We start from the raw sequence: 12784 nt of genomic DNA, 5'->3' as shown, positions 1-12784 counted from the left end.
TGAGACAAATTTGATTTTTAGACTAAAATAAAACATTTTACAAAAATTGCCTGTCCATTAACAGCTGTTAGTATGCAGCTGTCAAACATATGGGCTTGGTTGCTAGCATTCTACATGTGCCTTCCATTCTCAGTACAATCAACTAAACTTACTTTTAACAAGGTGACCATGTAGCTGTTCCAATTAAAATAGCCTTTAATATTTTCATTAAAGTTAATTATTCTCACCCAGCATTCTAGTGATGGGATTGGAAATGTACTCCCGAAAAGCACAAAAGAGGGGAGAGAACTCTTCATTTGAATAATTTCCCCCTAAGCACTGTGTTTTTATCAAGGTGGAAATGTATAAAAATGCTGTAAACACTGTGGATTAAACCCTTTTCCAATTTGAAGTCAATGGTAAAACTTTCATTGACTTAAATGAGGCCACGATATCAGTGTATGGCTGGGATTTTCAAACGAGCCCAGGAGAGGTAGGTGCCCAACTCCTCCTGAAATTTGAGACCCATTAGACTGCTTTGAACAGCCTGCAGAAAAAGAGTGAAAGTTACTTACTGAACACTTCTTATGTTTAGTCTGTCTTTAACATTAAGAACACCCTATTGTAGCAAGTGTATTTCAGTGTTAATTCTAGGAACCATGGAGCACTCCTACCACTTTTCCAAGAGGAAAGCAGTGGTGCATTGAAGCATAATGTATCTCTTTAGCATAAGCATTTTTTTAAAATTCCAGATGTCCAATATGGCAGCAGATTTTGGTTTGTTGCTACTTTTTATTTTTGGTTGAAGATCTTAAATAGGATGGATTAAAACAGCTCTTTAATCCTAACCAAATTTATGTATGGTGCCTTAATTTTTAGATCATTCCTATTAATGGTGTTGAGAGCCAAAAAGTATAACTTTGAAACAATGCATAATAATATTTTATTGTTGCATTTCTAGCATAACCTGTGACCATGACAACTGAAGTTGGCCCAGAGACTGAAGTAAAGAAGGAATCTGAGCAGCTAGGAGCAGATGCAGCCAAGGAAAAACATGAGGAAGCAACAGAGAGTCAGGAAAATCAAAAGTCTGAAAAGACACTCTCTGAAGAGGCACAAAGTTCTCCTTCTTCCCCAGCACTAGATACCCAAAGCAGCCCAAGTAGTCAGAAGAAGGAAAAAGATCCATCTGAAGGCAAGGGAATCTCTCGCTTTATCCCCCCATGGCTTAAGAAACAAAAATCATATACCTTGGTGGAGCCCAAAGATGAAGCCAAGAAAAAACCTGTAGAGGAAAGACAGGCAGTGGAGGAGAGGGAAAGTCAACTTCCAGAGGATATGGCTCAGCCAAAGGGAAACTTGGAAGAAGCAACAATTGAGAGTCAACAGGAGGCTAAAGCAGATGACAAGGAGGAGGAGAAGCATTCTGTGAGCAGTGCTGACACACAGGTATGTGTGGGAAAGCTAATAAATTAATGAAAATATTAATGGCTAGTCAGTGAACCAGATTTATTGCTCCTGTAACTCCTCTGAAGTACATGTCATGTATTGAAATTATACCAGGGATTAATATGGCTCCCTGTTTGTATTTTTGGGCAGTTTTTCTGCTTGGGCTGACTTTAGTGGCGGACTACTGAGGATATGTCTACACAGCCCCAACAAAAAAAATAGCTAGGCAGCGAGTCCGAGCCCAGTTCTTCAGACATGGGTTTGTGGGGCTCGTGCTATGATGATCTGGCTCAGGCTAGAGCCCAAGTTCCAGCCTGAGCCAGAATGTGGTGCACGCACAACTATTTTTAGCACTGTAATACAAACCCTATGAGCCCAAGTCTGTTGACCTGGGCTCTGAAACTCACTGCTGTGAGGTTTTTTTTGTTTTGTTTTTTTTGTTTTCTGTGTAGACATACCCTTAGTGCCTGAATCAATCCATTTATTATCTGCTGTAGTTATTTTTGGGTCCCGAGGATCTCAATTATTTTATTCCACGCTTTACTCTTCCATTCTCTCAAGACTATGCATTATGGATACTGTCTTTATTTCTTGCTGCCTGGATGTTGGTGTTGAGATGCTGATGGCTGTGGAGCTGAAATGTGAGGAACTATGCCATACATGTGCCTCTGCTCTGCAGTGCTCCATAGTCTTGCCTTCTGAAGAGTCAGATGTCAGTCCTTAAATTCAAACCCATGTCACTTATGGCTTGAGTTTTCCTTAAATGTTGTTCTGTTCTAATGTAGTTTCTCATTATATTTTGAGTTGCTTTTAAGAAAAAAGTGTAACTTTTTTATTTTGATTTCTATAGGGAGACTGGTTGCTTCTGCTAGAATTTAAAGATCAAGATAGTGGCCTTTAGGATAGAAAAATTTGTTTTTCAGTATCTTTTCTCAAAGGGGAACCCTTTAAAACTATATATTATGCATCCAAACAACACCAGCTGGGAGCACAACCTTAATGGATAGTTATAAGAATAATTAATTATTGATAAATAGAAAAGAAGAATTTTCTTTGATCTTCATCCTGAAAGGGTTGGACTTGTTGTTGTATTAAACTACATCTTTCTTACAGCCTGCTAAAGAAGACAAAGAGGTTGAAGTAGAGAAAGTTGCCGATGAGCAAGAAGAAAAAGAAAAAGTAGAAGAAAAGAGGGAGACCAAAGAGGTACAAACAGCTGAAATCAAAATTGAGAAAGCGCCTCAGAAAGCTCCCAAGAAGATTAAAACTGTGCCGTGCAAAGTGATGCTCCTGGATGGCACCGAATACAGCTGTGACCTAGAGGTAAGGCAGCAAGCCTTATATAAAGAGATCTTTCTCTGTAGAAAGACACCAATGAGTACAGTATGCTTTCATTGCAGTGTGCGTTAACTAATGCATGTTTGTTTTTGTTAAATGGAATGAGTTCATTGCATTGTCACATTCACATTGCTATAGTTAAGGGTCAGTTACTATTTCCATTTTAAACTCCTATCTTTAAGACTTCTCAGTTAAGCTACAAAAAGGCACCCTGAGCAACAGTTTCACAAAAATTATACAAATTCAGCAGCAACAACAACAAAATTCTTTGGGCAAATGGATCTCTTGGCAACTGAACCTGCCGCCTCCCCAAAAGAGTAAAGATTTTCCTTAAGGCACTGCCTTTTGTTGTTTGTACTTAAAGTATTTTATTTTAAAAGAAGTGTTTAACCACAAACTAGAAAGTTCGGCTTAATTTGATTTTTAGAATTATTTCATGTAATGAAGAACTCTAGACAGTGTGTTAACTGGTTTGACTGTGTGATTTAATGCAGATCACTACTGATTTAACTTGCATATTTGTGCCAAATCTTAATCCTCCCCATAGCCTCATGCTTTATTTTTTTTGCATCTTAAATCTTTTAGATTTTTTGCAAATTTTGTGCTTCTTTCCATATTTAAAATTGGCCTTAAGAAACTGACAAAAGCAGGAAATGCTAAAGTAATAAAGGAAAAGTAGATGCTCCTTTTTTCTAATACTTGAGCATTTTTTGCATATTTACTGCCAGGCTAAGTAAAAATGGTGTCTACATTAAATACAGCAGAAAACAGTTTATATTTTCAGTTGTAGTTAAATGTACATTTGCATTACATTAACCAAAAGAAAAAATTTAAATGGGATTCTGGCCTTGAGGAATTACATTCTTAATAAAAGTCAGACCACAGTGGGAATTGAAGAATAAATAGCTTTGCACCACAAGCTTACAGAACTTTAATCCTAGGGGAGATAGGACTAGGTATGTGCTTACTGTGTGGATTTTTTGTTTTGTTTTGTTCACAGGCTGCTTTGTATTTTGAAAAGGCAAATGTTAAAATGTTTCTAGTCCTTATACAGTCTCTTAAGGCATTTCTCAGCTTATCCTCCTTCCACAAAACTCAGTTATTAGCTTTGTTTACCTCAAGAGAAGTTAGCATTTTCCATACCTAACCTATATTATGTGTATACACACGTGGTAGATGCATGTTTCAGAAAAGTGCACAAGCGATTGATTGTTCTTTGATTTCACACGTCCATTGCACTGTAGGTGTGCATGCGCTCCAGTGCACAGTTGTCAGAGTTTTTTCCCTTAGTGATACCAATCGTGGCAGCATGAGCCATCTCTGCTGTCTCATGCAGGTATGAAAGGCGGAGTTGCACCTAACGTCCCACTCAGTTCCTTCCCCAGTGCCGCTGCCCCCCCGTGGCCTCTTCCTCCCGAGGCCCCTTCCTCCTGAGACTCCACCCTGTCCCTGGCCAAACCAGAAGCTGGAGTGGGCCGGCAGCCATGGACCCTCTACTTGCCGGGTGCGGGGGGCATGGCAAAAAGTGGATGGACCAGGCCCTCCACTTTCAAAAAGGGGGAGGGCCATGGCCCCTGGCCTCCTCAGTTCCGGCATCCTTGGTTGCGAGCTATAGAATTATCTTGCATGGCATTCCTTCCACACATTGGGAAAGAGGTGTGTTGGTGCTGACTAAAAATCCAACAGCCATGTTTTATCATAGAGTATTAGGGTTGGAAGAGACCTCAGGAGGTCATCTAGTCCAATCTCCTGCTCAAAGCAGGACTAACACCAACTAAATCATCCCAGCCAGGGCTTTATCACGCCTGACCTTAAAAACATCTAAGGATGGAGATTCCACTACCTCCCTAGGTAACCCATTCCAGTGCTTTAACACCCTCCTATTGAAATAGTGTTTCCTAATATCAAACCTAGACCTCCCCCACTGCAATTTCAGACCATTGCTGCTTGTTCTGTCATCTGCCACCACCGACTAGTCTGCTGGGAAGCAATTCTGTTTTGAGACTTCATCAGCAACTTCTGAAAGCAACCTGCCTCCCAAGTCTCAGAATATGCTGGCCAATTACCTGAGCAGGTGGTTAATCATCATGAGGGGTCCCTCAGCCCAGATGTGGCATGGACCACTTTCCACCTCTGGGGAGCTCATCATATGGATATGTTTGCAGTAAAAGACAACAGAAAATGTCACCAGTTTTGCTCCCGGACAGGCTACAGTCCGGGTTCATTGATGGATGCTTTCCTGCTGCTGTGGTCAGTGTCTCCTGTATGCTTTTCCCCATATATCTCTTCTGCCCAGGATTCTATGCAAGGTCAAGCAGGACAAGGCCCATGTTATACTGATTGCCTTGGCATCGCCCAGTCAAGGCTAGTTTTCAGAGCTCTTAGATCAGTCAGCCCCCCTCAGTCACACTCGCTTCAAACCACCTCCCCCTCTCTCCCCCTCCCCCCGCAATCTTCAGGCCTTTCACCTGAAGTCTTCATGGTTAACATTTGGTGGAGGAGTCCTGCTCTAGAGAAGTTCAGGATGTGCTGCTGAATAGTAGAAACCCATTAGCTAGAACTACTTATCAGGCTAAATGAAAGAGGTTTTCCATTTGGTCCTAACCAAGAGGGGTTTCCTCAGTCCTATTCAGTGTGTGCTGAATAATCTTCTGTCCCTGAAACATGAAGGATTGGCAGTTAGCTCAAAGTACACTTAGATGGAATGCCAATATAGCTACTACTTGTTGATAACTGCTCCTACCCAATGTCTGTAAGATTTTTAAAGGGATTGGACAGGCTATTTCTGCACATACAGAACCCTATTCTTCCCCCCCGCCGCCCTCCTGGAGCCTGAATCTGGTCCTAACAAAGCTGATCCCCCTTCCCCCCGAGCCTCTAGCGACCTACTGTCTGTTGCACCTTTCAATGAAGATAGCATTTTTAGTGGCCATCAGCCAGGAGACTGGGGGAGTTGAGTGCACTAGTATCAGACACTCTGTATACAGTTTTGTATACAAAGTCCTCCTTCATCTTCACCCAAAGTTTCTTATGTAGTTGGATAACACTTCATATTAACCAAGCAATTTTCTTTCCAGCCTTCTTCCCAAAGCCTCCTGGTAATAATGGTTAGGAGAGACTGCACAGACATTAGAAGAGCTTTAGAGTTTTATCTGGAACTGACTAAATCTTTCAGCTTTTCTACTCAATTGTCTGCAAGTACAATGAACAGAATGAGAGGAAGTTCTGTTCCACTCAAAGGATATCATTTTTGATATCTAGTTGTTTGCCTATGTTACCAGTTGGCTACCAGACAGAGGATCATCATGTCACATATTTGCCTCTCACTATGTGCGTGCGCTCTCTCCTCCCCAATCTAGAGACCATGTTAAATTTGGACAAGTGGTCCTCCAGTCCCTGTTCAAATAAACTTTGAACCCACCTCCAGTTTGGGTTGCTTGTGAGTTACCTACTGTAAGTAGTTCTTCGAGATATTTTGTACACGTCCATTCCACAACCTCCCCTTGTTTTCTGTCTTTTGGACTCTTCCGACAGGAAGGAACTTAGTGGGATCAGTGGTGGGTTCATCCTTTATGCCTGCGTGCATGGTGCAAGGCAGGAGAGGATGCTTGTGCCACCCCAACAGGTACTGCTATGGAAAAACTCTCTCCAACTGTGCACTAGAGCGCACACACATAGTCAGTGGGACAGACATGTGCAACACATCTCTAAGAACAAGTTATGGGAAGGTTAGTAACTGTTACTTCTGAAAGTATGCCTTGGTGAAAGAGGACTAGGAACAAGCATAGACTATTGGGGATTGATCATTCATCATTTTAATCTATGCTGATGTAAATCAGGAATAATTCCTTTGATGTTCATGGACTTAAACCAATGTAAAACTCGTATAAGAATGCAAAACTGGCATCTGAATCACGTGTACAAAGCAGTTGTCCTGGCCAGATTAAACTAGTTATATTCTGCCTACATAAAATGTTTCCTGTAGCTCTGAGTTATTTCCCTCTTTAAACTTCAGAGGATTGCTAGTGCAAAATAATTACTACTTTCCATCCCAAAGTTGAATTGCCTATTTATAAAACTATACAGTGTGAAAGCTATATTAGGAGGTTAGTCTAGGGAATTGGAAATTGAATAATTAGATTTATATATTAAGTCCTGTTGTTTGGAGTCAGAAGACCTACATTCTCGTTAGACTGGTCAAGATGAAACTTAACATTTAGCTTGACTTCAACTTTTTTTCAAAACAGAATGCTCAACTTGCTATAGCCTAGCTATACTAGACAGTTATTTTAGATTCAGCTTCACTTGGTCGCGTTGCTGATTGTCAGTATGTGGTATCTAATGCTCACATTCCTTGTCTGCCTTTGTTTCCTTTCCTCTCGCCCAGTTTTTCTGCTTCCATGTGTTTGATGTGTTTTTGGTGGAATATTACAATAGCACTGTATGCTTCAGTTGTGGTGCATCATCATCACAACATATCAGCTTTTCAGCACATTTGTTATTGTTTCCCATACAGTAAAGAAAAACAGAGCGAACAGTTTGCTAGGTTTTCAGTGTTTGCTAGCATTGGTACAGTCAGCATATCATGGAATTAGCCAAAGCAGCACTAATCACTCACTCTTTAGACAGGAAAATGTTTTGAGAAATATTGGTAATTTTAAAGCATCATTGTGTAGCTCTGGTGTTTGTACTTAATGTATTATATATGGATAAGAGTCAAATCCATGGCTAGCAAAGAAGCAGTAGGGAAGTGGGGGGGCGGGAGAGAAGACCCAAGGAGTATTTCCTGGAAAACTTCATAAAGAGAAGCAATTTCCTGCATCTTGGAGGAGTGGAAAACATTTCAAGGCAGTTTTAGAAAAAGTAATCTCAGCTGAAATTTACCCAATACAGAATTTTAAATAACTTGCCAGTGGGAGAAATTAGACACTGATAAAACATGTGAGCATGCACCAAACCAAACAAAAGGATAGGGTCAAAGCGACTTTCTGTTTCATGGTAGCTAGGTACTTTGTAACACAAATAGGAGAGGTTTACTCCCAGATAGGAACAACTTGCTCAGTTAAATCCAAAGCCGTTCTGCAAGAACGATGGGGGATTCACGGTCCAAGAAATGAACTCTGCATGGAAACTTGCAACATTTCTGCCAATGTGATTTTTGGTAATTGAGGCCTTTTTTTTTTTAATTTGTTTTATTTTACAAACATTTTGAGCTAGTCAAAATCATGTCTGGGCACATTTTACAGACATTAACTATGTAAAGAAAAATGGGGTATGTGGCCCTCTCCCCCTTTGTTTTTAGAATCTCTAAATTTTCAAGGGTCCAGTTCTGTTTGATTCATAAGAAATGCCTGCCCAATGATACATTTTAGACCATATCCTGAAGTTTCAAGGGATTCTCCAGTACACTGTGCCCAGGGTGCTTCAGGTAGGGGGCAAGGATATAGATTTTTGTGTGTGTGTGAAGAGCTTCCATCTGTAGAACCACTTCCACCTTCAGAATAATATGTAAGCTATATCTTTGAGCAGACATTTCATAGCACAGATTTACTGAATCTCTTGAGGTATTAAACTCTCTAGTTTAGAAATAATATTCATTGCCAACTTGAAAATGTGTTTTGGGGGACAGGAACAGATGGTCCTTTACATATGGAGACCAGGTGTTCTCCAGTTCAGGACCCAGCTGCAGTATCTGAAACTTCCTCCTAGAGAAAAAGAAGCTTTAACTACATTATAAAGAAGATTGTTCTCTAGAGAGCTGTTCATGAAACTATCTTGTGCAACTGAAATGCATGTGCTCTTACGCTACACTCATCTAAAAGTGCTCCCACACGTTTAGCAGCACTCTATTTAATGGAAAATTATAGTGTATCTCAAAGCTGAAATTATTTCTCTACAAAACCACTGGAAGACTATTGGCCTATGTCAACCATGTACTTGAACAATCTGGCATATTTACTATATTTACTCGCGGGGGGGGGGGGGAATGCTGTCAAAAGGTAGATTATACAAACATACTCTTTGCCAGAAGCTGGGATTGGTCGACAGGGCCTGGATCACATGCCGACTACCTGTTCTGTCCATTCCCTCTCGGGCACCTGGCATTAGCCACTGTTGGAAGACAGGATACTGGGTAAGATGGACCTTTGATCTGACCCATGTTCTAATTATGTGTAGCCAGATAGGATTTTTGTTTTCTGTATCCCTCCTCACTGCCAAAAACAACAACAACAAAAAAATCCACCCACAACTACTGCTTGATCACCCTATTAAAAAGAATTGTTTCCCAAACCATTCATTAGAATCTCATACTGGATGATCTTTATGGCTCTAATAGATGCTCCTTCTTTTGTGGAAATAGTGCCATTATTTCAAAATACAGAAGCAATCAATGTGAAGATAAAGCTATACAAAGCCTACTCCTTTTAAAAATAGCTACTAAGCTTTTTTCTTCTTAAATTCAAAGTTATATTCTAATTAAACTTTTTTAATTAGGACCCAAACTTTGTGCTTTCTGTAGCAATAGGTTCACTGAATCTATCTGTATTTGCTGGAAATCCTGGTGCTTGGTTGTATTTAAATACTTAAGTGAAGAGAGCACATAGTGAGCAAATGTACTTTCTATGTTTGTTTCATAATTCTGCATAGAGAGAATGAGCTGTGGATAAAGATACTCTTACTATGATAAAGTGTAATTTTACAATATCAATTACTTTAATGTGAAAGTTGGACACCTTCATTTATTCAGTGTTTCTGTCCACACCAATGTATCAATACTATTTTTCTTGGTATTTTTATGTCCATATGTATGGGTCTCCCTGTGTTCCATAGTCTCCTAGTGCTGGATACTTTCTACAAACAATCTCATTTTGTAATTTCGGTTTCTTTAACCACTTCTACCTTCTAAAAAGACTTTTTTTTTTCTTGGCTACCTTACTTACAAACTCTTACCCTTTTGTCTAACACTGTCGAGTCTTCCTTCTTGCCCCCTTTTCTCTTCATACTGGAAAAATAAGTACTAGCTCTCTCCTGCCTGCAGGGAAATGGAATGCAGGCATCCTTTCTAAAGAGCAACAACTACTTCCTCTGACTGCTGCTGTCCCCAGACGCTCTGGCTTGGAGGCATACCCTCTATATGCATGCATTCCACAATGTTTTTTGATTTCCATGCCTGTGTATACATCCGCACAAGCAGCGACCGCAACAATGTTTGTAAAAAAAATACTAATAGGAACCTTTTATATTCTGTTGTGCTTTCTCTTTTTGCAAAATGAAAAGCCATATTCAGTTTAATTCAGGGTTTGCTGCTAACTGTATTTTTTAAGAGTAGTTGCTCACCCAACATCTGGGGAAGACTTTACTTATTCTCTTCTAATTCAGGGCATATGCCAGGGGAGCTGTCACCTCCAAGGAACTGACAGTATAGGGCCAATCTTGGTGGAGTTGCATGGATTTCACCCTTCACTTAGTTTTTGGTTTCATTTCTCTGTGTGTGTTCCCTGAGGCCTTCCATATTGTCAGTCTCATATATTGTACTTCTAACATGATTGGAAGAGTAAGATATGGTCTGCGTCTCCTGTCCTCCACAAATCCCCTCTGATTTCAGAGGAAAAAGACAAAGCTGTTATACTGGGGGGGGGGTTGCTCTCTGTTGCACCCCATGCATGCATATGTTTGATACAGGAGAGTATTAGAGGGTGAGAGTAAAATGAGCAATTACCAAAACAGAATTTCTAAAATGGCAGGGGTTTTGTCACACAAAGCTCTTTTTAAAATATTTTTTTAGAGGAAATGCTTATGGATTTCCATGGAACATATTATGTGAGAATATACCTAGGATGAATTTGCTGCATAGAGTGTGATTAATTTCTTTTTGTACAAAAAGAAATTAAATAGCTTTACAAAACCACACTGTAATAAGAGTTTACATAATCATATCATGAAGACCCACAGCAGTGCTTCTTGGTGATTTCTCCAAAATATTAGTTAGAACCATGAAAAAAATACATAAATGGAGCAGTGCTTAAGCAGAATCTTATTTTCGTCTAGGCAGTGTACATTGAAATCTGAAGATGTATGGTATGTAAATAAATGTCATTCTGCATTACCTTAAATCTAAATGACATGTTTGCATTGAATCTAGGTTTTGAGTACATAAATGGATTAGCTCTGTAATGTGTTAATTAAAATGTCTTGCTTTTTGCAGTTAGGCTGGGACATGCACTTACAGTTAGGATGAAGATATTACAGATATAAAAATCCCAACACAATTACATTAGAACTGTTTAAAACTTGAGCAGCATCAAATTAATTTTTGATTAAAAATTTCAACTATAATTGCCACAGCAATTTTATATAATTGCAATTATAATGAATTAAGAGCTACCTTGAGGGATAGAGGCAGAAATTAATGAAAACGGAAAAATGTCAGAGATCAACATAGATATTTAAATAAGAATGTCAATTACTTTAGCCATACCTTTTACAAAAAATATAAAAATGTGGGACATGAGCAGACAACACTGACTACTATAAACCCATGTCAGTCTATAATGTCAACTTATTTTTGCACCTGTACAGTATGTAGAATATTGTATATACTTCATTACCACAAGGATGGTAGTATAAGCCTTTAGAAAGCTACTTCACAAGGTAACTGACATTTAAGAAGCAGCTATCTTCAAAGGGTTTTAATACTTCCAGGTACTAGTCCTTTGAGTCCTTTAATATTTCATATTTTACTAAATTATGTTTTGAATTCTCCTTTACAAAGTACTATATGGTATCTAGAAAACGTATAGATGTTTTAAAATTACTATTTTATTTGGGGGGGGCGTTAAATGCAACAAAATAACCGTTCAAATCGAGCCAAATGGATTTTAAACACAGTTGCTCAAAAAGACACACAAAAACAACTTCCTTCTGGTTGAGACTCTAAGCCAAGTTTCAGCCTGGAGCAGATTTTCATGTTGAGTTCTTGGAAACTGTCATTCTTTGCAGTTCTTACTGTACACTGTTAGCATCTCTATTGTAATATATTTTTTTTCATTAAGCTACTATTTGTATAAGTAAATATTCCTTACTGGTAGAGAAATAGATGAGCAATACTTTGTGAAATTAATTACTGTAGTAAAAGCCATAATAACCTGATTTTTTTGACAGTGAGTTTTTTAAATCACACTCACTTATACTTTAAAACAAACAACAACCCTCTTTAGATTCAAGCTATGGCTTTATTAATACATTACTCTTTTTATGCTCTCTTCTTGGTTTGGATTAGAATTACTCTTTCATTTCCACCCCATTGAAATAAAATAATGTGGGTTTGTGTTACTTTGCCTAGAGCAAGGGAGAGAACAAAAATGATCAGAAATCATAAAATTCATTAAATTAAAGCTTTATCTGTATCATTAAAACAAATAATTTCTCCCTCCCCACTGCTGTTAGCTAATTATCACCACCATAACCAGAAGATTAAGCTGAAATAGGAGTTTGCTTGCTGAGATGACAGCAACTCTCTGCTTGCTAATAGGAAATGATACATGTCTTAGAAGTGAATGCTGCAGCAACCTGTGTGACTGGCTGGTATCCTGTTTTCTGACAGCATTATTTAGTTGATAAAGAACTGCATAATCACAATGAAAACTTGAAATTTGGGCTCAGTTATCATGTATCATTTTGTTGTTGGAATTGTGGCTAAGTCAGCAGTGGCATTGTATATTAGTCGATGAAGGTTTGTTAGAGCCATTCCTTTCAGAGTTAGTTAAAAATAAATAAATTAAATACTGGTGCATTACTGTATCTATAACCCTTTTATAGTCATAAAAGCTTTTTACTTTCCCAGCTTGATCCAGTGCTCATCAGTGAATGGTTGGTGGAATCTGTTTGCTCTAGCATGAGAAAAGCCTGGGGATGTGGGTTGGGAAAAGCATGGAAACAACATACAAGAATAAAGCTGCAGCCAGCTATTGTAGTTCGTATGAATGAGTCTATATACATTCTTGTATGTTGTTTCCAT

At 38.9% G+C, this 12784-nt stretch overlaps 1 protein-coding gene across 12 annotated transcripts in view; it reads left to right on the top strand.

Moving 5' to 3' along the window:
* Positions 1 to 12784, top strand: part of EPB41L2 (erythrocyte membrane protein band 4.1 like 2) — a 245713-nt gene that overhangs the window by 113239 nt on the left and 119690 nt on the right. For all 12 annotated transcript variants that reach the window (XM_045009893.1, XM_045009892.1, XM_045009904.1 and 9 more), the window contains 2 exons: positions 941 to 1428; positions 2542 to 2751. In XM_045009893.1, coding sequence (XP_044865828.1) covers positions 955 to 1428; positions 2542 to 2751 — 684 coding nt within the window. In that variant the 5' untranslated portion in view covers positions 941 to 954. The remainder of the gene's footprint in view (positions 1 to 940; positions 1429 to 2541; positions 2752 to 12784) is intronic.

This window comes from Mauremys mutica, chromosome 3, assembly GCF_020497125.1.
Source record: "Mauremys mutica isolate MM-2020 ecotype Southern chromosome 3, ASM2049712v1, whole genome shotgun sequence".
NCBI lineage: Eukaryota > Metazoa > Chordata > Testudines > Geoemydidae > Mauremys > Mauremys mutica.
The sequence above is the reverse complement of the archived record's forward strand: the minus strand, read 5'-3'. Positions and strand labels throughout refer to the sequence as shown.